Source organism: Pholcus phalangioides, unplaced genomic scaffold, assembly GCF_987345545.1.
Source record: "Pholcus phalangioides strain wild (caught in Gottingen) unplaced genomic scaffold, Ppha-v1.0 ptg000010l_1, whole genome shotgun sequence".
Classification (NCBI taxonomy): Eukaryota; Metazoa; Arthropoda; class Arachnida; order Araneae; family Pholcidae; genus Pholcus; species Pholcus phalangioides.
In genome coordinates, this window is record NW_028301603.1 from 26845685 (window position 1) to 26866166 (window position 20482).

Here is a 20482-nt window from a genome sequence, read left to right on the forward strand (position 1 = left end):
CTTAAGACGGCCCTGAGTTAGTGTTGTTTTTCGCTGATAAAATCTGTTTAATTAATTAATAGCAGTTATATATCTTGAGGAAATAGACATTTTCTGGACATTACGTTGCGGCAAACTCAGAAAAAAAGTTACTTGGTTTCTTCCGTAAAAAATTGTTTTTCTTTCCGAGTTCACCTCAGCATAATATCTAGAAAATGTCTATTTCCTTGATGTATTGGGCTGAAAAAAGGTTGTCTCACTCTCCCCAGTTATATATCTGTTTACATTAACTACTTCATACTAACTTCACAATTTCAATTTTTCATTTAGTTATAAATATAATTTTTACTTTAAATTTGCATTTTTCATGTATGTACTGTAACGGTTCTCATGTTTTGTACTAGCAGATGGCCATGAAAACACTGTAGGAAAATTCAAAATCTACTTTTAGTTTTTGAATATTTCTGACTAAAAATAAGCATTCAATTAAACAGTTTCACCTGCTAAAGAGATAGACGTGTATTTAATTTCTCTTAATGTATGCAAATGGATACTTCTTTAACCCCAACAAAATCTTACACTATCTGTTCCCCAGTGCCACCCTTTTTTGACCACAAAGAGTGAAGATCTATATATACACCCGTTTCAGTTAAGAGATTAATGGACCCTAAAGCAGAATGTTTTGCGTTGTTCTGCAACGATCTCTCAGCTGGCTTAAAATGTTCTGCGGTAAAAATTTGTATCTACATAATAGCATTTTTCTACACTTTTCTTAAAATTCTTCCAGATTGTTCTGCAACAGCACTGGTTGTTCTGCGACGTACGTCGCACATTTTGGCATATTTTGCTTTGTGGTTAATGGATAATACTTAATTGCAGGCCTACACAGGTTTCTCGTGACAGTTTTAGACAGTTTAAACTGTGATGTCAAAAACCTCAAATATTGCTTTTCAGTATAAAAATTGCCATTGAAAATGCACAAATTGATTGCATGCAGAGTTTAAAGTGACCATGTTGTACATAGAATAAATACTTATTATGATTGTAAAATTATTTTCTGCTCTCTACAGAATTATTGTGAACAATATATGTGTATTTTTCTTGTAAAATATATTATTTGAATGGAGTATAACATAAAACTGAAGGATAAATTATAGAGATATATTCTTCAATTCAAGATGATTCTGGACCTCTTCCAATATTTCTTCAACTGCTCATATAGTATATGTGTATTGATATAAACCATATGCACTCTTTCCACATAACAAATAGGTGTTTAAACAGTTCTTTTTTACGCCATATATGTAATGTTGATTTCTGTTGTTATTAAATTATCTAGATAATCACTAATGCTTAAAATTATACCCTTATTATGCATAACATCAGAATATTTCTAGTAATCAAAATACTAAATTGTCCTTTAATTTGGCAGTGCTGATTGTATATATGATGCTTAAGAAACTCCTGTCCTGTAAGAATTACTAAGTTTGACCATATAGTATATTTACTAGTATTTATAAGTTAATGAAATGGTTTTCCAATCGAAGCTGTATCTTTGGGTGTCAAGTCCTGCCAGCTCTGCTTTGATTGAAAATACTATTTAAAACTCTGGATTTACATAACCTAAGTTAAAGAATTTTTAGGTGAGAATAAATGAGTTTAATTAATGTATTAACAGATGCTGTGCGAGAATTTTTAATATGAAAATAAAATTTTGGGCAGATCAGAAAATTGAAAATACCAAAATAGATATCCTATACTAAGTAATTGTATAATTCAAGACATAAAACACTTTAATCTGTATAAAAGTAAGTTTTTGTTATTTAACATATTTATCGGGTTACGAAACTATTTGACAACATTGACAATAAGTTTTTGACTGTTTTAATACTGAGTTGGTTTCTGAAGTCAAAAACCTAATGCTGATCTGTTCTCACACATATTTTGAATAGACAGCTGTATATCACTTGGTAGATTGAACACAAGTAATCAGTAGTTTAGATAAAATCGACCATAAAATTATATATTATCTGTTCTAGACTCTTTCTATGATTAAATTAGAAATTATAATTAATATTTTGTTTTCTTAATTATATTGTAATAAATTAATGGTTAAAAATAAAAAATTGCAATATGCAAAAAAAAAAATAAGTCTCTCATTATGGTTATATAACTGTTGTGTTAAAAATATTTTCCAAAGGCATCTATTTAGGTTTTTGATGGTTTAAATCAGTTTTTGTCACTTTGACATCCAAAACCCAACCCTACTGATAGATAAAAAAACTGCATTAAATGCGGGAAAACCGTTTTAACTGCATTTAATGCTGTTTTTCCCCCAATTTTTCTCCGTTTTTCAAATTATAATATCTCAGTGAATATTGCACTTAGAAATGTGGAATTTTTTCAGTTCTCATTAGGAGAGATAGGGCAATAACTTTCTAACTGGGTTCTTGAGCACAGGGTTTTCGTGTAAAAAGTTAACATTTTTATTTTCATAACTATACAACCCCTTGCAACATGAATGGCATATATCTGAGTACCACACGTTACTTGGATACTTTTTCCAATCGGAAGTATGCCTCTAGGACAGTGTTTCCCAAAGTGGGCAATATCGCCCACTGGTGGGTGATGGAATGGTCCAAGGGGGCAATAGAAGCTACAGACTTAACATAGGATCCTATGGGTTCGCTTGAGTTGGGGGGGGGCGATGAGAGGAAACAAATTGCTGATGAAGGGGGTGATGGAACAAAAAGTTTGGGAGACTATGCTCTAGGATCAACAATTCACCAGTAAAATGTCATACCCCCTCCTACTCGTTATCTATGCACCCTGTATATGAATTGCCATCATCATCAGGGCCACAAATAGGTACTTTGTCAGCCCTTACTTTTAGTAAGCACACATTTCGGTGCCCCATGTAATGCAGAAGGAGCAATCAAAAGTGGGAATTCTATACCCCTTTTGGCCTAGTGCCCTGGGCACTAGGCCCAGCTGCTCTCCCCTAGTTGCAGCCCTGATTATCATTTTGCCCCTTCTCCCAACCTTTCAAGTATATCTCCACCTATGGTCTAATTCTTGGTCTATATATCTAAGTATTATGGGAATACATTTTGCAACATCTACAAAACAATTTATATTTGTTGTTTCATTTGCTTGAAAAAAACAATCTTCATGATTTTCCAAAGGGGTCATTCATGTATTACGTCAGCATCAATGGAGGGGGGGTGTGGTTTCTGCTTTGCTGACTTTTGATGACGGTGGAGGGGTTTGGAACGATGCTTATATCATCAACCACTGTTTATGAAGATATGAAATATTCTTAATTGCATCTTATTCAGTGCGCCAAAAACGGAAAAAACCTTTTCGATAGTTATTGGGCACCTGAACTAACATTCTCCGTATTGATAAGTCCCCTACAGAGCCACTGTAGTGATCTCTAAATGTTTCATGGATCCTTCAAGTACTCAGGAAATGTGCTGCCTAAGTGCTATGCAAATATTTCCAGACCGCTTAAGTGTTCTGGAAATGTGACTGGGTCACTTAAGTGCTCTGAAACTGTGCCATGAATCACTCAAGTGCCTCAGAAAAATCATTTGGCCCAGGGGCCCATGATGTTCTTAAGACGGCCCTGAGTTAGTGTTGTTTTTCGCTGATAAAATCTGTTTAATTAATTAATAGCAGTTATATATCTTGAGGAAATAGACATTTTCTGGACATTACGTTGCGGCAAACTCAGAAAAAAAGTTACTTGGTTTCTTCCGTAAAAAATTGTTTTTCTTTCCGAGTTCACCTCAGCATAATATCTAGAAAATGTCTATTTCCTTGATGTATTGGGCTGAAAAAAGGTTGTCTCACTCTCCCCAGTTATATATCTGTTTACATTAACTACTTCATACTAACTTCACAATTTCAATTTTTCATTTAGTTATAAATATAATTTTTACTTTAAATTTGCATTTTTCATGTATGTACTGTAACGGTTCTCATGTTTTGTACTAGCAGATGGCCATGAAAACACTGTAGGAAAATTCAAAATCTACTTTTAGTTTTTGAATATTTCTGACTAAAAATAAGCATTCAATTAAACAGTTTCACCTGCTAAAGAGATAGACGTGTATTTAATTTCTCTTAATGTATGCAAATGGATACTTCTTTAACCCCAACAAAATCTTACACTATCTGTTCCCCAGTGCCACCCTTTTTTGACCACAAAGAGTGAAGATCTATATATACACCCGTTTCAGTTAAGAGATTAATGGACCCTAAAGCAGAATGTTTTGCGTTGTTCTGCAACGATCTCTCAGCTGGCTTAAAATGTTCTGCGGTAAAAATTTGTATCTACATAATAGCATTTTTCTACACTTTTCTTAAAATTCTTCCAGATTGTTCTGCAACAGCACTGGTTGTTCTGCGACGTACGTCGCACATTTTGGCATATTTTGCTTTGTGGTTAATGGATAATACTTAATTGCAGGCCTACACAGGTTTCTCGTGACAGTTTTAGACAGTTTAAACTGTGATGTCAAAAACCTCAAATATTGCTTTTCAGTATAAAAATTGCCATTGAAAATGCACAAATTGATTGCATGCAGAGTTTAAAGTGACCATGTTGTACATAGAATAAATACTTATTATGATTGTAAAATTATTTTCTGCTCTCTACAGAATTATTGTGAACAATATATGTGTATTTTTCTTGTAAAATATATTATTTGAATGGAGTATAACATAAAACTGAAGGATAAATTATAGAGATATATTCTTCAATTCAAGATGATTCTGGACCTCTTCCAATATTTCTTCAACTGCTCATATAGTATATGTGTATTGATATAAACCATATGCACTCTTTCCACATAACAAATAGGTGTTTAAACAGTTCTTTTTTACGCCATATATGTAATGTTGATTTCTGTTGTTATTAAATTATCTAGATAATCACTAATGCTTAAAATTATACCCTTATTATGCATAACATCAGAATATTTCTAGTAATCAAAATACTAAATTGTCCTTTAATTTGGCAGTGCTGATTGTATATATGATGCTTAAGAAACTCCTGTCCTGTAAGAATTACTAAGTTTGACCATATAGTATATTTACTAGTATTTATAAGTTAATGAAATGGTTTTCCAATCGAAGCTGTATCTTTGGGTGTCAAGTCCTGCCAGCTCTGCTTTGATTGAAAATACTATTTAAAACTCTGGATTTACATAACCTAAGTTAAAGAATTTTTAGGTGAGAATAAATGAGTTTAATTAATGTATTAACAGATGCTGTGCGAGAATTTTTAATATGAAAATAAAATTTTGGGCAGATCAGAAAATTGAAAATACCAAAATAGATATCCTATACTAAGTAATTGTATAATTCAAGACATAAAACACTTTAATCTGTATAAAAGTAAGTTTTTGTTATTTAACATATTTATCGGGTTACGAAACTATTTGACAACATTGACAATAAGTTTTTGACTGTTTTAATACTGAGTTGGTTTCTGAAGTCAAAAACCTAATGCTGATCTGTTCTCACACATATTTTGAATAGACAGCTGTATATCACTTGGTAGATTGAACACAAGTAATCAGTAGTTTAGATAAAATCGACCATAAAATTATATATTATCTGTTCTAGACTCTTTCTATGATTAAATTAGAAATTATAATTAATATTTTGTTTTCTTAATTATATTGTAATAAATTAATGGTTAAAAATAAAAAATTGCAATATGCAAAAAAAAAAATAAGTCTCTCATTATGGTTATATAACTGTTGTGTTAAAAATATTTTCCAAAGGCATCTATTTAGGTTTTTGATGGTTTAAATCAGTTTTTGTCACTTTGACATCCAAAACCCAACCCTACTGATAGATAAAAAAACTGCATTAAATGCGGGAAAACCGTTTTAACTGCATTTAATGCTGTTTTTCCCCCAATTTTTCTCCGTTTTTCAAATTATAATATCTCAGTGAATATTGCACTTAGAAATGTGGAATTTTTTCAGTTCTCATTAGGAGAGATAGGGCAATAACTTTCTAACTGGGTTCTTGAGCACAGGGTTTTCGTGTAAAAAGTTAACATTTTTATTTTCATAACTATACAACCCCTTGCAACATGAATGGCATATATCTGAGTACCACACGTTACTTGGATACTTTTTCCAATCGGAAGTATGCCTCTAGGACAGTGTTTCCCAAAGTGGGCAATATCGCCCACTGGTGGGTGATGGAATGGTCCAAGGGGGCAATAGAAGCTACAGACTTAACATAGGATCCTATGGGTTCGCTTGAGTTGGGGGGGGGCGATGAGAGGAAACAAATTGCTGATGAAGGGGGTGATGGAACAAAAAGTTTGGGAGACTATGCTCTAGGATCAACAATTCACCAGTAAAATGTCATACCCCCTCCTACTCGTTATCTATGCACCCTGTATATGAATTGCCATCATCATCAGGGCCACAAATAGGTACTTTGTCAGCCCTTACTTTTAGTAAGCACACATTTCGGTGCCCCATGTAATGCAGAAGGAGCAATCAAAAGTGGGAATTCTATACCCCTTTTGGCCTAGTGCCCTGGGCACTAGGCCCAGCTGCTCTCCCCTAGTTGCAGCCCTGATTATCATTTTGCCCCTTCTCCCAACCTTTCAAGTATATCTCCACCTATGGTCTAATTCTTGGTCTATATATCTAAGTATTATGGGAATACATTTTGCAACATCTACAAAACAATTTATATTTGTTGTTTCATTTGCTTGAAAAAAACAATCTTCATGATTTTCCAAAGGGGTCATTCATGTATTACGTCAGCATCAATGGAGGGGGGGTGTGGTTTCTGCTTTGCTGACTTTTGATGACGGTGGAGGGGTTTGGAACGATGCTTATATCATCAACCACTGTTTATGAAGATATGAAATATTCTTAATTGCATCTTATTCAGTGCGCCAAAAACGGAAAAAACCTTTTCGATAGTTATTGGGCACCTGAACTAACATTCTCCGTATTGATAAGTCCCCTACAGAGCCACTGTAGTGATCTCTAAATGTTTCATGGATCCTTCAAGTACTCAGGAAATGTGCTGCCTAAGTGCTATGCAAATATTTCCAGACCGCTTAAGTGTTCTGGAAATGTGACTGGGTCACTTAAGTGCTCTGAAACTGTGCCATGAATCACTCAAGTGCTCTGAAACTGTGCCATGAATCACTCAAGTGCTCTGAAACTGTGCCATGAATCACTCAAGTGCTCTGAAACTGTGCCATGAATCACTCAAGGGATCTGTAATTATGCCACAAATCACTCAAGTGATCCGTAATTATGCCACGGATCACTTAAGTAATCTGGGAATGTTCCATGGGTAACTTGAGGGATGTAGAACCACACTGGGGGGGGGCCACTTAAGTGCTCTAGAACCGTGCCACATGTCACTCAAGAGGTCTCTAAATGTGCCACGGATAGTTTAAGTGTTCTGGAACTGTTTCGCGGGTTACTTAAGTGATCTTTGAATGTGAAAGTGATCCTTGAGGCCTACTTCAGTGAACTGAAAATGTGCCACGGGTAGTTAATTAATTTCACTTAAATGCTCTGGAATTGTGCCATGGGTCATTTAAGCTATTTGAAAATGTGCCACTTAGTTCATTTTTACAAAATTAGGTTTGAGGGGTGCAAGCCACATCAGATTCAAGGCCACATTTGGTGTGCGGGTCAAGGGTTTACCTTAAAGGGAGGTAGCAGTGAATTTCTTAAAGAGAAGTTTTGAGTTCTTAGTCTTCAAATAGCATTGAAATTAACAGAAATTTATTATAATAACATATAAAAGTATTTTCTTTCGAAATTTTAATTTAAAAAATATATATTTTTTGCTTTAAAAAAAAAATTTTTTTTTCATCTGGGGGGAGGGGGTGCAGGAGCTCCCTATGACCCCCTCCCGTGTACATTTCTGATCCCACCAATATGCGTTAGAAGGTAGGGGTCAGTGCTGATGGGGGGGGGGTCAGTTTTGCTGACTGGGAGTGTCAAAAATGGCTAAGCATTTACCGATGTAATACTTGAACGGCCCCAAAAGTTTATTCAGTTCTTTGTAGAAAGACTTATCTTTCAAGGAAAAAAAAAAGCTCCAAAGTAATTAACACCCTAGAAACTAAAGGTTAGTAGGCCAGTAGTATGAAACAAGTATCTAAATATCAGGAAAAAAAGTGTGTTATGGAATAAAATAAAGGTCATTTAGATGATAAAAAAATTTTGGCCATCATTATTTATTTTTGTATGTCTTTATCTATTTGTAATAATAAAGATGTGTGGGGGGGGCGATATCCCCCTCCCAATCTTTCACCATGAATAGATAAGATCTATTGATGAATAGGGATTATTAAATGTTTTTTGATGAATAAGCTGATAGGTCAGCAGATCCATCTAATACTTACTGAATTTAATGTGCGTAATATCTTTATGAGTTCGTTGAGTAAACTGTAGTTTTTTAATTAGAGTTTTTCCCTTTAAGAAAGAAGAATCTTGTGTGCGCTCGCTGAAAATTATCCAACTACATACAAAATTTCAAATTTTGAAAATTCTTTTTTGTTATAAATATGATTTCTGTGTAAAACTCTTGTCTGACCATTCTGTGTTTGTTGATAGCGATCTCTGCGACTTGTACAATGTTGCTGTTGTTAGAGTCTTTTTGTCATCCGCATTTTCTAATAAGAGAGACTGTGGAAAGAGGTGGCAGCTCGATCATCTATTTTCACAGCACGATGAAAAGATCTAACTGATGTCTCAGATGCCCAACTTCTTTTGGGAGATGCTGTTTAGGAAGTCATGCTTTCTTCTCGTTTTCGTATCTGTAGCGTGTACGTGGGCTGTTCCCTCAGGTAAGTGAGGTTATTGGAATTTTCTATAATTTCGGGAAATGCATTTGATGATTTTCATATCTTAGGTTTTAGTACTAGAGATGGGACGAATATTCGGCTGCTATTCTGTGTTCTGCCTATTCTGCCAAATATTCGGTTTGATCGAATAATGCTGAGGTATTCGGCCAAATATCTGTGTAAATCTAATTACATCAAGCTAATTAAAAAAAATTATATTAATTAGATATTTCTCATAAATTAAAAATTTACTGATTATATTTTATTGTGTGGTGTATATCCTCTCCGTGAAAAAAGGCTATGCCAGGATGAATTTCTAGAATGAGAAAAACATGGAACTGAAAATAGAATCCTATTACAATAAGGTGGAAGTTGGCATGAATATACACAAGTTCACTAACTGAAGAAATGTACCTACACAAGATATGTGTATTGAGCTACTGAAATAGGCAAAGAACGTCTAAAGAAAAACAAGGAAATAACTCATAAATGTTATGATGCATCACTAGTTGAGAGTAAATAACTGTTGACATTTTCTCTTAATTAGTTATAAAATTGTATTAAGTGTTGAAAAAAAAGATCCTGTAAGTAATATTAAAATGCAATATATCATCTCTCGTTAAATTTGATTGTCAATATCATGGCAATTAAAGTCTTCCAATTGCTATTTTTTTAATATTTATTTAAATAATAAATTGCATAATTAAAACTCAATTTCAGTCATTTAAAATTACCAATAAATGTTTTTAATTAAAAACATCAGTTTTAATTATAATTGTGATCAATTTTAAAAATTGATATTCGGCCAAAACGTTAGTTGAATATTCGGTTTAGAGAGATAGATGGCTTTTTCTCAGCCCAAGATATCAAGGAAACATTTTATTTTCTGGATATTATACTGAGGTGAACTCGGAAAGAAAAGTCATCTTGTCTCCGCCGGGACACGAACCCAGGTCCTCTTGCATACTGGGCAAGAGGATATTTGTTATATGCAAACTTTGTTATATCTCTACCAGCTTGAAAAAATTATGTGTTTAAGCAAAATTCAGTACAAGTGCATTAAATGCATGCATGATCTAAACATACACTAACAATAATACAATAATTTGAGCATTCTTAAAATAAGTAGAATTAAATTAATATGTTTTAAAAAAAAGTACTAAAATTTTAATTGAAATCTTATGTGATGTTTTTTTTCTCTGGTATCACTGTGAACGTTCAACATTTTGTGTTAAAATCATTTTTGCCTAATAAGCATGCCAAAATGTGTAGTGCTGTGTCTTTTTCCAAGAAGCTGGTCAGTGAAACATTTTTCGTCCTTCTCTTAGAACCATCTAAAAAGACTCCATATCACTATGAGCTTCTTTTCCAAATTTCTTCTTGCAGATTTTCAGTTCATCTCATCTAAAAACTTTCCCTTGCAATTTGCAATTCTTTTGTTCTACAAAATTGTAGATAGTAAACGTCTAGGAATCCCAAATTTCCGTGATACCTCACTTTTCTTACTAATTTTTGGCTTTCAACCAACTGTATCAAGTCTTTTTCAACATGTTAACTGGTGAAATTTTCGACTCACAGCCATTCGGCTCTCCAATAAAGAGAAAAAATGTTCTCTCATGATGGAAAAAACTCTCTTTTTTTTTTCCTGTCAAGGATTATGACTCCCACAACACTGTTGCATACCTCAATTTTTGTAGCAATGGATAGCGTTTGCTCTTGACATTTGTTAAAGTTCACTCGCACACAATAATACTGTATTACCACAACCAGCGCCTGAATCTGGCTAAAGATTGACAAATGTGCACTGAAGGTGTTTTGAAAGTTTGATTCCTGGCTGATATAAATAACCTCATATTTTCTTCCTAATAAGGTTTTCGGCAAGCAAAATAGGATTATACAGTAGACTCTCTGTAACTCGACACGTGGATAACTTGACTATCCGGATAACTCGACATCTATTATTCCCTTGGTTGGCACAATACTAATTTCAATGTAGGAAAACCTCTCTAACTCGACACATGTTTGGCTGAACTCCGCTTAAGTCGACTACGATTTTTGTCTCTTCACCACGACTGGTTTTTACAATTGGTCTTCTATTATCAGTTATAAGAATTTTTTTACATTGTTCATGGGTACTTTGAGAATTCTTTGTTTCTTTATTCTCTATGATGGATCCCTTTTTTGCATTGGGGGCAGAGGGAGGTCGTGTATGTGAAGAATGAAATGTTTGAAATCTGTTGGCTGGCTTATCATTTTAGTGGAGTTTCTAAAAAAGGTCTTTCATTCTTTTCATGGTCAAAAACACGTGGATATTGTCAGCATCCAATAGGGATGAAAATCTTATCAATTGGGAGTTTTGATATCGTTTGCTGTAAAGAATGTTTTCGGTGGAACTCAGTTTCACGATTTCTTCGAAAAAGAGTAAAAGAAAAAGAGCTAAAGCCTAGTAAGACACTGAATATGTCATTTGGTTGTCTCTTGAACTCGCCAAAGAATATGGAGTTGCACGGAACACTATTTCAACATTTGCCAAAAATAAGGAAAAAAATTTTGTCAGCATTTGAATCTTATGAAGCAAGCAGAAAATGCATAAGAAAATCAGACTTCAGTGACGTAGAAGCAACTCTTTTGTGGTTCAAATCCACTCGATCTCACTCAATCCCATTATCCAGACCAATAATTCAAGAGAAAGCAAAGGATTTTGCAAAAATTCTCATTCAAGGTATTTTACTGCGAGCAGTGGATGGTTGACCCGATTCAAAGAGCGCCATGGCATTGTTTTTAGGAAAGATCATATCTGCATCTCAAGAAAATGTTGAAAATTGGAAGAATGATATTCTGAAACAAAAAATGATAGAAGGGTATAAAGATGCAGATGTATTTAATTGTGATGAGACAGATTTATTTTTTCGCCTTTTGCCTAACCAAATGCCTTCGAAGGCGAAAAATGTGAAGGAGGTAAAAAACACAAAGATCGTTTGACAGTTCTTTTGGCTGCAAACTAGAAAAATTGAAACCGTTAGTTTTTCTTATCGGAAAATCAAAAACCCGCAGTTCAGATTAAGATGTATCTACACCATCTCACCAGGATGCATTGAAAGCTGTGATACGTCGATCCCTACGCACTCAGGAAAAAGCCTAACAATCGCGGGATAAACTGAACAGTGTAGAATTTTTGTTTTCTCTGCGGAAAGAAAAACAAATATACTTGATTATTTTTCATGAGGTAAATTTATTTATATGTTTCGATTCTATTATGAAACAACCCCAAATTAGAATTAATGAGAGAATTAGCATTTTATTTAATCGAATTGTTTGAATGCGTATAATTATGTACACATAAACGATCTGACAAAAATTTAGAGCGAAACCCTGCTAACTCGACTTTTTTAGGGTGTCGAGTTACAGAGAGTCTACTGTATATATATATATATATATATAAACAGAAAAGAAAAAAAGTGCATAAAGGATTTTATACAGTACTCAAAAACTCCCAACTAGAATGTTTTTCAGGGAAAGAAATCAACCATTATCATTTGTTCCTCCACATTGTAGAAAAGTAAATTCACCAATAAAAAGATTCAGATGAGATTACAAAGAGATGCCCGAAAATATCCATGTTTGGCAACTAGTTGAAAATTCATTATAGGCATACTTTGCTAAAATCAGTGTTTATTATAAGCTATCAAGATTACATACAAAAGCAATGCAAAATTCACGGGATGTGAAAAAACTTCATTATATGGGAAAATTCAAAATATCCATGTTTGTTATTGGCAGGTCCAACTGTATTATTAATTAATTCATTACTATAATTTTATTTATATAATTCATATAATTTTTTTTATTATTTTATTAGTATAACTGATAAAATAATAAAAAATGAAGGTGAGAAATAGTCCCGAATTAATGAAAATGAGAATGTAATAGCACAGAAGACATAATTTAGAATAAGTGAAAGCTTTTTATAATTTCGGGGCTTTGTAGTTGACACAAGGCCCTAATTATATCTTATTTTATCTTATTTTTAGCTAGTGCAAACCAACTTTGTCATTCATTCATTTTCAGACCATGAATCAATGAAAGCACTGTACTTGAATTTTACAATTTTTTATAATAACATCGCAGTATTTTTAAAATCCATCAATATTGTTTTATTTATCCATGTTGTAAATTTTTTTGCAAGTTTCACTTCAATCGGGCGAGATTCTCACACTTTTTTTTTCAACAGAAAATTAATTGATTAATTGAGCTCATAGGCATAATTTAATACAAGTGAAGTTCTTCCTTCAGAATGAAGATGTGTATCGGCAACATCTGAAAAAAACAAAATACTATAATTTTTTACATGTGCAGCACATTCAATGATACTGGCAAACTGTGAGATTGTACATGAAGTCAGTTACCAAAAAATGGTGCAAATGACTTGTCTGGTCTGGTGTAAATGTTATGAATAAAGTAAGCAAATTTCTAAAATGTTGTTAGCTTAAAAGCCGCTGAATTTAGCCCTTTTACAGCCCTTGTAAATGTATTTACTCACATTCTAATTCGATTTTCTTATTTGGAATGGCGTCAGCTCCATTCATTTTCGATACAGGAGGTTCTTTATTGTTATTGATAAAGTTGTATTGAATTAATGGCAGAAATTTTTAGCTATTCAACCTTTTATTACTGCGCAGGTATTCTTCATTCAGAACCACAATATACAACAGCCTTATTAGGTGAAGATGTTATTCTGCCATGTACATTCTCCTTCCCAGAAGAAACACCAGTTCCATACGTTGTGCAGTGGCAGAAAGAACATGTGAAGATACCAATATACATTTGGTACGATGGCTACCCGCCGCATGCAGGGGATGGGTATGAAGGAAGAGCATCTCTGAGTGGACTTGCATCACTAAATCTTACCGGTGCGAGGGAAACTGACCAGGGATGGTATGAGTGCAAAGTGTACTTTTTGAACAGGCCTCCGGATTCACCAAGAAATGGATCTTGGGTTCATTTGGATGTTTTAGGTATTTAAACAATGTTGAACTGTTCTTGTTGTGATTCTACACATGAAAATAAACATATTTATATATACAGTAGAGTCTTGATAACTTAAGGTTCCAGATAATCCAAGGGGCTGGAATTTTAAGTTCTTCCTCAAAACTTCTCTTCTTGTTTTCACCTGGGATTCCCCTCCCCCATCTTGTTTCATTTTTTTTATGATTGAGAGTATTTTCAGTTTGAAGGTGGTTTTGACAGGGGCTAAAGAAGTCTTGATGTCAAGACAGGAATCTTCAGTGTACTTCTGAACCAGAATGTTTTGCAGGCTCCCTTTATAGGAAATTTATAAGGCAAACAAACAAAAAATAATAATGTTCCTATCAGGTCTCAGGGCTGGAGCTCCTGTTAGCTTCCCTTGTAAAGATGCCATGGGTCTTCGCAGTCCTAATCTGTAATGACATTCAATTAAGAACTAAGCGGGAAGAGTATGTCCACATATATAAAAAGGTCCAAAGAAAAAGTTATTTTTCAACGTTAACTTTGATTAGAATGGCCATGTCTCATAGTACACAAGTGGGATGCTGATAGGGGTTCAGCCCCGTGACCCAAAAACCATAAAAGCAATATAGGAGGCCCTGGCCCCATCTGAAAGTTGTTTTCTATTTTATTTATTTTATTTTTTATTTTTTTGGATAATCAAAGTTTTCAGTGATCTGAGGAGGTCTTGGCCATGCTCTCACCTTGGATAATCAAGACTCTACTGTGTTTATTATTATTATTTTTTAATTTGGTTTTTTCCTGAATGTTGCAAAATGACATCATAGATGATAACCTGTTGTGAAGTTATTCAGTTTTAGTAAATTTCCTGGGTTTTCTTTTTCTTTAATTTACAGTAGATCTGCAATTTTAGAATTTTCAGGGAAGAATACTTTAATATATTACAATATTCAAAATAAAATTTTTGAGTCAGCAATAAATCACTAATCATCTTCTGATTTAATGCTCGAGTTACGTTGAACCAAACTAATGAACTGACTCTAAATATCATCATTAACATACAAACCCCAATTAATATACAAACCTAGTAATCATCATCACCAAAGCAGTTTTGCCAAGCATATGCCATTTTCGACATCTTTTCAAGTTAGATGTTAACTATATAATATAGAACAGGGGTTCTTGAGCTATGGGTCATGACGCAAACTTGATTCACAGGGGCTTTCAAGATGGGTCATACAAATCCACTAACAGTAAGGGATTCTTGAGCTATTGGTCTCAACCCAAACTTTTTTTGCAGAGGCTTCCAAGATGGGTCATACAAATTTGCTTAGTTCTTTTATAAATGTACTTTTTGTTTCATCTGTTTCACTAAATTCGAAAAACAAAAGTTCCCATGGGTCACAAAGCTGATTTCGGGTCACGGCTGAGAAAGGTTCAGAATGAACCCCTGGTATAAACAGTGAAACCTAACACTGTTGTTGTGCATGTTTGATAAAGTGCTGTCTTCTGCACCTTGAGGGCAGAGAAATCATAAAAACAATATAATTAATTCTTTCATTTTTTTTAGGAACAGAATTGAAATCAATATATGTTTAAAAACAACCCACTTTTTTACACCTGTTTTTAGCTAACAGACTTCATAGTGTTCTAAACTTTAGATGAACTCTTGATTAACTATTGCTTACTTTTTTGTGTTGAAAGAACTCAGTGCACATTTTTTTGTTATTTTTAGCACCTCCACACTTCAAATTGAAGCCTCCTGATACAGTGTATGTCAAAGTCGGAGAGTCTGTCACTTTGAACTGTGAAGCTGTTGGCACACCTCAACCCATCATATCCTGGTTTAAGGTGTGATGTTTGTTTCTTGGACGTAAAAAAATTCTTTCCCGCATGAGGAATAATTAAATTTGCATTCAAATAACAGATTGTTTTTGTCTGCTCCTCTCATTGTTATGATGAAGCAGTAATGAAATGTGATAATTGCAGTAGGGCTGTGATAGAAAAGTTTTCTAACAATTAATAGTCAATTTCTCCAAAAATTTGAGGTGATGAGTTCAGAACAAAATCTTCAAAAAAAATTCCATCATCTTCTGAATTTTTTATTCTCTGATTTTTCTCATTTCCATTGATATTAAGCTGATTAAAATTTAAAACATGGGCATTTATTTTTATTCTCTAATATTCATGGCTAATTAATTGCAATGGTGAGTTAAAGAAATGCGTTATTATGTTATTCCATTGATTCTCAAACTGTGTATCACAGCTTCTGAGGGCATCGCTAACATTTGTCAGGGAGCTGGCAACATTAATGTGTGTCTATTCAATATATTGAGGTGGTTCTTTCTGAGACTCTCCCGGTGTATCAAAAAAAAAATGTTCTTTTGACTGGTAGGAACCATTTTTGAGAGAAAGATTCACATAAATAGAAAATAATAATTTTCACTTCACTTAAAATTAGATGCAGTCACTTTTTACTAATCATAATTTCTTAATTTTTCATAATTATATTGACTTTTATCTTCTTTTTTTTTTTTTTTTTTGTAGAAAAAGATGGCCTCTCCACTTGTTAATACAAGATGTACGAAAAAATTAGCTATGTGTAGGAATTATGATTTTTTGTAAAGACAAAATATGAGCCGTTAGCAAGCATTTATGATTATTTTCTCATTTACGAGTCATTAGCTGATTGTTGTCATTGTTCATCGCATGGTGCCATTTACCATTTACACGCTTCAAGGTAGAAATATTCTATCTGCTTTTATAGCTTAGTGGTAGAACACTCGCCTGGCATACGAGAGAGCATGAATAGAGGCAGAGATGAATTTTTCTTTCTAAAAAAATCAGTATCTCTCTCTCTCTCTCTCTACATACAGCCAATTTTCCGTACATCTTGTATTTTTTTTTAAAACAAAATTCAGTCTCAGTTTTTAATAATAATGAGATCATAATTTTTAAGATAATAAGATAGATAGTTTTATTCATTTAAGCAAAATACAGGTACAAAATACTTTGGGAATTTAACTGGCTTGTGTTAACGTCCAGCTATGGCTGTGGCTAAAAACAATCTATTCTGTTTTATTACAAACTTAGTACGTCGAATCTCACTGCCGACTTATTCATATCCCTCTCACTACAACTACTCAACAGCTTCTCTATAAGTTGCTACACTTGTGAGCTCTGAGTGTTTCTTTCTCTATGCTTTTTTTTTGTCAAATGCTATCCAATGATGCAAACATTGTTTAGATAATTCATTAGGAGGTTAATTTAGGATTGAAAGGGTTAAAAAGTTAATTTGCTGTGTTGTTGAAATCAATTTTTTGAAATTATAAAGGTATTTAAAATCAGCGGCCAAAAATACATAGGGATCGGTGAATGGATTTCAGACAGTTTTTCTTGACTTGAAATTTGCAGAATGGCATTATTAAATTAGAATTTTTCATGAATTTTTTGTACATATACTCAGAATTTTGTTTAGTAAAATGCAAACTAAATTTAATAATTAAGCTTTTTTACCCTCAAAAGGACAATCTTCCTCTGCAAGTAGCTCCAAATGTGCAGGTCACTGCAACAGATCTACGCATCAGCAACATACAGCAAACAGACATCGGTGACTACCTTTGCATTGCCAAGAACAAAGAGGGCAGCGTTAGCGCTTTAACAAAAGTGATTGTGGCTGGTAAGGAAGCAACATAAGAAATTTGTTAATTACGAAAACTCATTTGTTTTAACTAGAACATTAATATGTTTACACAAATTAGGATTTTTTGCTGATTTCCTTTTGTTCTCTCCTATATTTATTCGTCTTTTTGCACAAAAATCTTGTTGTCATTCTTTTTTTTCATGTCATGAACAAAATATAATGAAATAATGTTATTATGATTTATATTTATTTTGCATAGTACTAAGAGAGTACTAAGAGATTATTCCCAGAGTGTATCTTCCTGATGATCTTGCTAAGAGTGACGGTAGCGCACCTGACTCTATATTGATCAGCCAATTCCACGAGTTTGTCCAGGTCATTACTCGATATCGAGAGGACAGTTTGGATTTGAGTGGGGAGACGTTGCAGCTACAATGTCTTTAAGAATTGGTTAGTCGAGATCCCGAGATCTGGCGCATTTGCCGGAGCAGCTGTGATGGTTTATCTTCTGCGAGTTGAATTTCTGTCAGCAACCTCTTGATTTTGGCTGACTCAGTTTCGGCAAACTGCTATATCAGCCAGTCCGAAAGAGCCTGGAATTTCCTGGTCTGAGGGGGATTGACGACAATATCAGCAACCGCATGTAGTCTCTCTAAGCCGATATTAGCGACAAGAGTGGCAAATTTGGTATTGTCACTAGTAGTGTGGCTGAGGAGGAAGGCTTGCTCACATTGCCTCACCCAGAGAGAAACGTTGGTTTTCCAGAAGGGGGGGGGGGGTGGGAGGCAGAAAGTAACACTTGAAACTTGGGAAGCGGTGTTGTCCCCTTCTGCTGACATCATCCTGTTGCTGGGAAGAGTACCAAGAGGTCAAGCAGAAGTGACCTTGTAGTGGAGGATGCTCCATGGTTTGCTTTTGCTGGGAAAAATATCCTCCATTGCTGCTGCTCTCATCTAAATGGCAGCTTTCACAGAATATTCAGATGGCATTATTATTTGCGTTAAATCGTCTGTCGTCACCAATGCTAAGGGTGACGGTAGCGCATCTGACTTCGTATTGATGAGGCATAGTTTGAGGTACATGATATTTAATTATGTGTGTGTGTGTGTGTGTGTGTGTGTGTGTGTGTGTGTGAGGTTATAAAGAAGATATTTACAGGTACATATTTACATTAGATTAAGATAGAGAAAGACAACGGGGATGCATCTTGTGTGAGAGCTGGAGCTGATCTGGTGTTCTCACACACATGGTCCCTCGGACCCTCTGAAGGGGCATCCGGTCATGTGATCATCTTGTGTTTCAGTACAGAATGCACTGAGATTCTGTCACGTGACCAGAGCATGCTTGGTAAGAGAGCCAATATGCAAAGTATAATAATAATAATACATATAAGAATATTGAGGCTCTACAATCTAAAAAGCTAACAATTTTTTGATGTTGGAAAACAGGGTTCTTCAAAAGGAAGTTTTAGGATTTTTTAGCTGTGCTCTTAAGTACGGTAAGCTCTTAAGATAAAAATTTTGGCAGAGATTGGTCTGAAATTGTAAATTTGTAAAGAAAACATACACACGCTTGCAGATATGTGGAAAATCAATTATATGTATATACATAACATCGCTTTTGATGAATATTGGATAAATTTTAAACATTAGAAGCATTAAGTTTAGCATAACTGTTGATAAATCAAATGATGAGTTTCCACTTTATGCAACCAGAAATTCCTAATTTTTTCTTAGGTAATTGAATTCATGGTATTTTGACATACATATAAGCAGTATAACTATATGAACAATGAGTTATCGAAGCAGATTTTTTTTTACTATTATGCGAGTGAATTCAGAGACATGGTTTTATTCATTAACATTCACATTTTCAGGCCCTGCTGTGATTACCGTTCCCCCTAGAAACTCCAGCAAATTGGAAGGTGGTAAAATTGAATTTGTTTGTGAAGCTAAAGCACTGCCAGCCAACATAACCCACCGTTGGTATCATAACGGTATAGACATAGCCCAGTTGTCTTGGCTGGAACCAAGAACTTTAATTAGAAAAGATGGCTTGTTATTTATCAATCCGTTGAATGCAGAAGACTCTGGTTGGTACACCTGTGAGGTCTCTAATGGAATAGGCAGCCCAGATTCGGTATCAGCTTATCTCAGTGTGCAATGTGGGTCAAGTAACACAATTTTTATACATTTCAGTTATTGAATAAATCATAATTGCTTGTCATTATTACTCATTGTTTAATGGTAAAATGGTTTGATCCTAATTGTTAAAAAGTTAAATTTCATTTTCAATATTTGATTTGTTTTAGAGGATAAATATCAATTTTGACCCTATATATGTTTTCAAAACAGATCCAGCTCGAGTGACTTATTCGCCAACCATACAGTATCTTCCACTTGGACTGTCAGGTATTTTAAGGTGCTATGTTCAAGCTAATCCACCTTTTCAGTTCATCAACTGGACAAAAGATCGAAGGCCTTTTGATCCAAATGCTAATCCTGGTGTCGTCACGTTAAACAATGGATCTCTTTTGTTCCAACATGTGAGTCACGAACATCAAGGAAGGTACAGATGTACTCCATATAATAGCCATGGTACAGCCGGCACGTCTAATGTTATGGAGGTATTGGTTAGAGGTGAGTTTTGAATTGCTCCTCTTTTTTTCTAGCATCTTTTAGGAATTATGCAATGGTTTTGTCATTATATGCAAACAAAATCACAATACTTCATTTATACATTAGTATTATATATTATATTTAGAGCTGGAAATTGAATGAAATTTTTAACTGGTTAAGCAAACCATTTTAATTGATTTATCAACTGATTAATCATATTTTAATTTCATATTTTTAAATGCTAACCATTCATAACAAACATAGTATTGAGAAATAGACAGTTTTTTCTCATCCCAATATATCAAGGAAACAGATATTTTCTGGATATTATGACGAGGTTAACTTGGATAGAAAAATCATCTAGTCTCCACTGGGACTCAAACCCGAGCTCTCTTGCGAATC

At 34.1% G+C, this 20482-nt stretch overlaps 1 protein-coding gene across 2 annotated transcripts in view; it reads left to right on the forward strand.

The window, feature by feature from the left end:
- Positions 1–20482, forward strand: part of LOC149081172 (protein turtle-like) — a 60099-nt gene that overhangs the window by 7072 nt on the left and 32545 nt on the right. For both annotated transcript variants that reach the window (XM_089237954.1, XM_089237955.1), the window contains exons 2-7: positions 8604–8836; positions 13513–13848; positions 15555–15670; positions 17345–17498; positions 19339–19626; positions 19817–20101. In XM_089237954.1, the coding sequence (XP_089094080.1) occupies positions 8737–8836; positions 13513–13848; positions 15555–15670; positions 17345–17498; positions 19339–19626; positions 19817–20101 (1279 nt within the window). In that variant the 5' untranslated portion in view covers positions 8604–8736. The remainder of the gene's footprint in view (positions 1–8603; positions 8837–13512; positions 13849–15554; positions 15671–17344; positions 17499–19338; positions 19627–19816; positions 20102–20482) is intronic.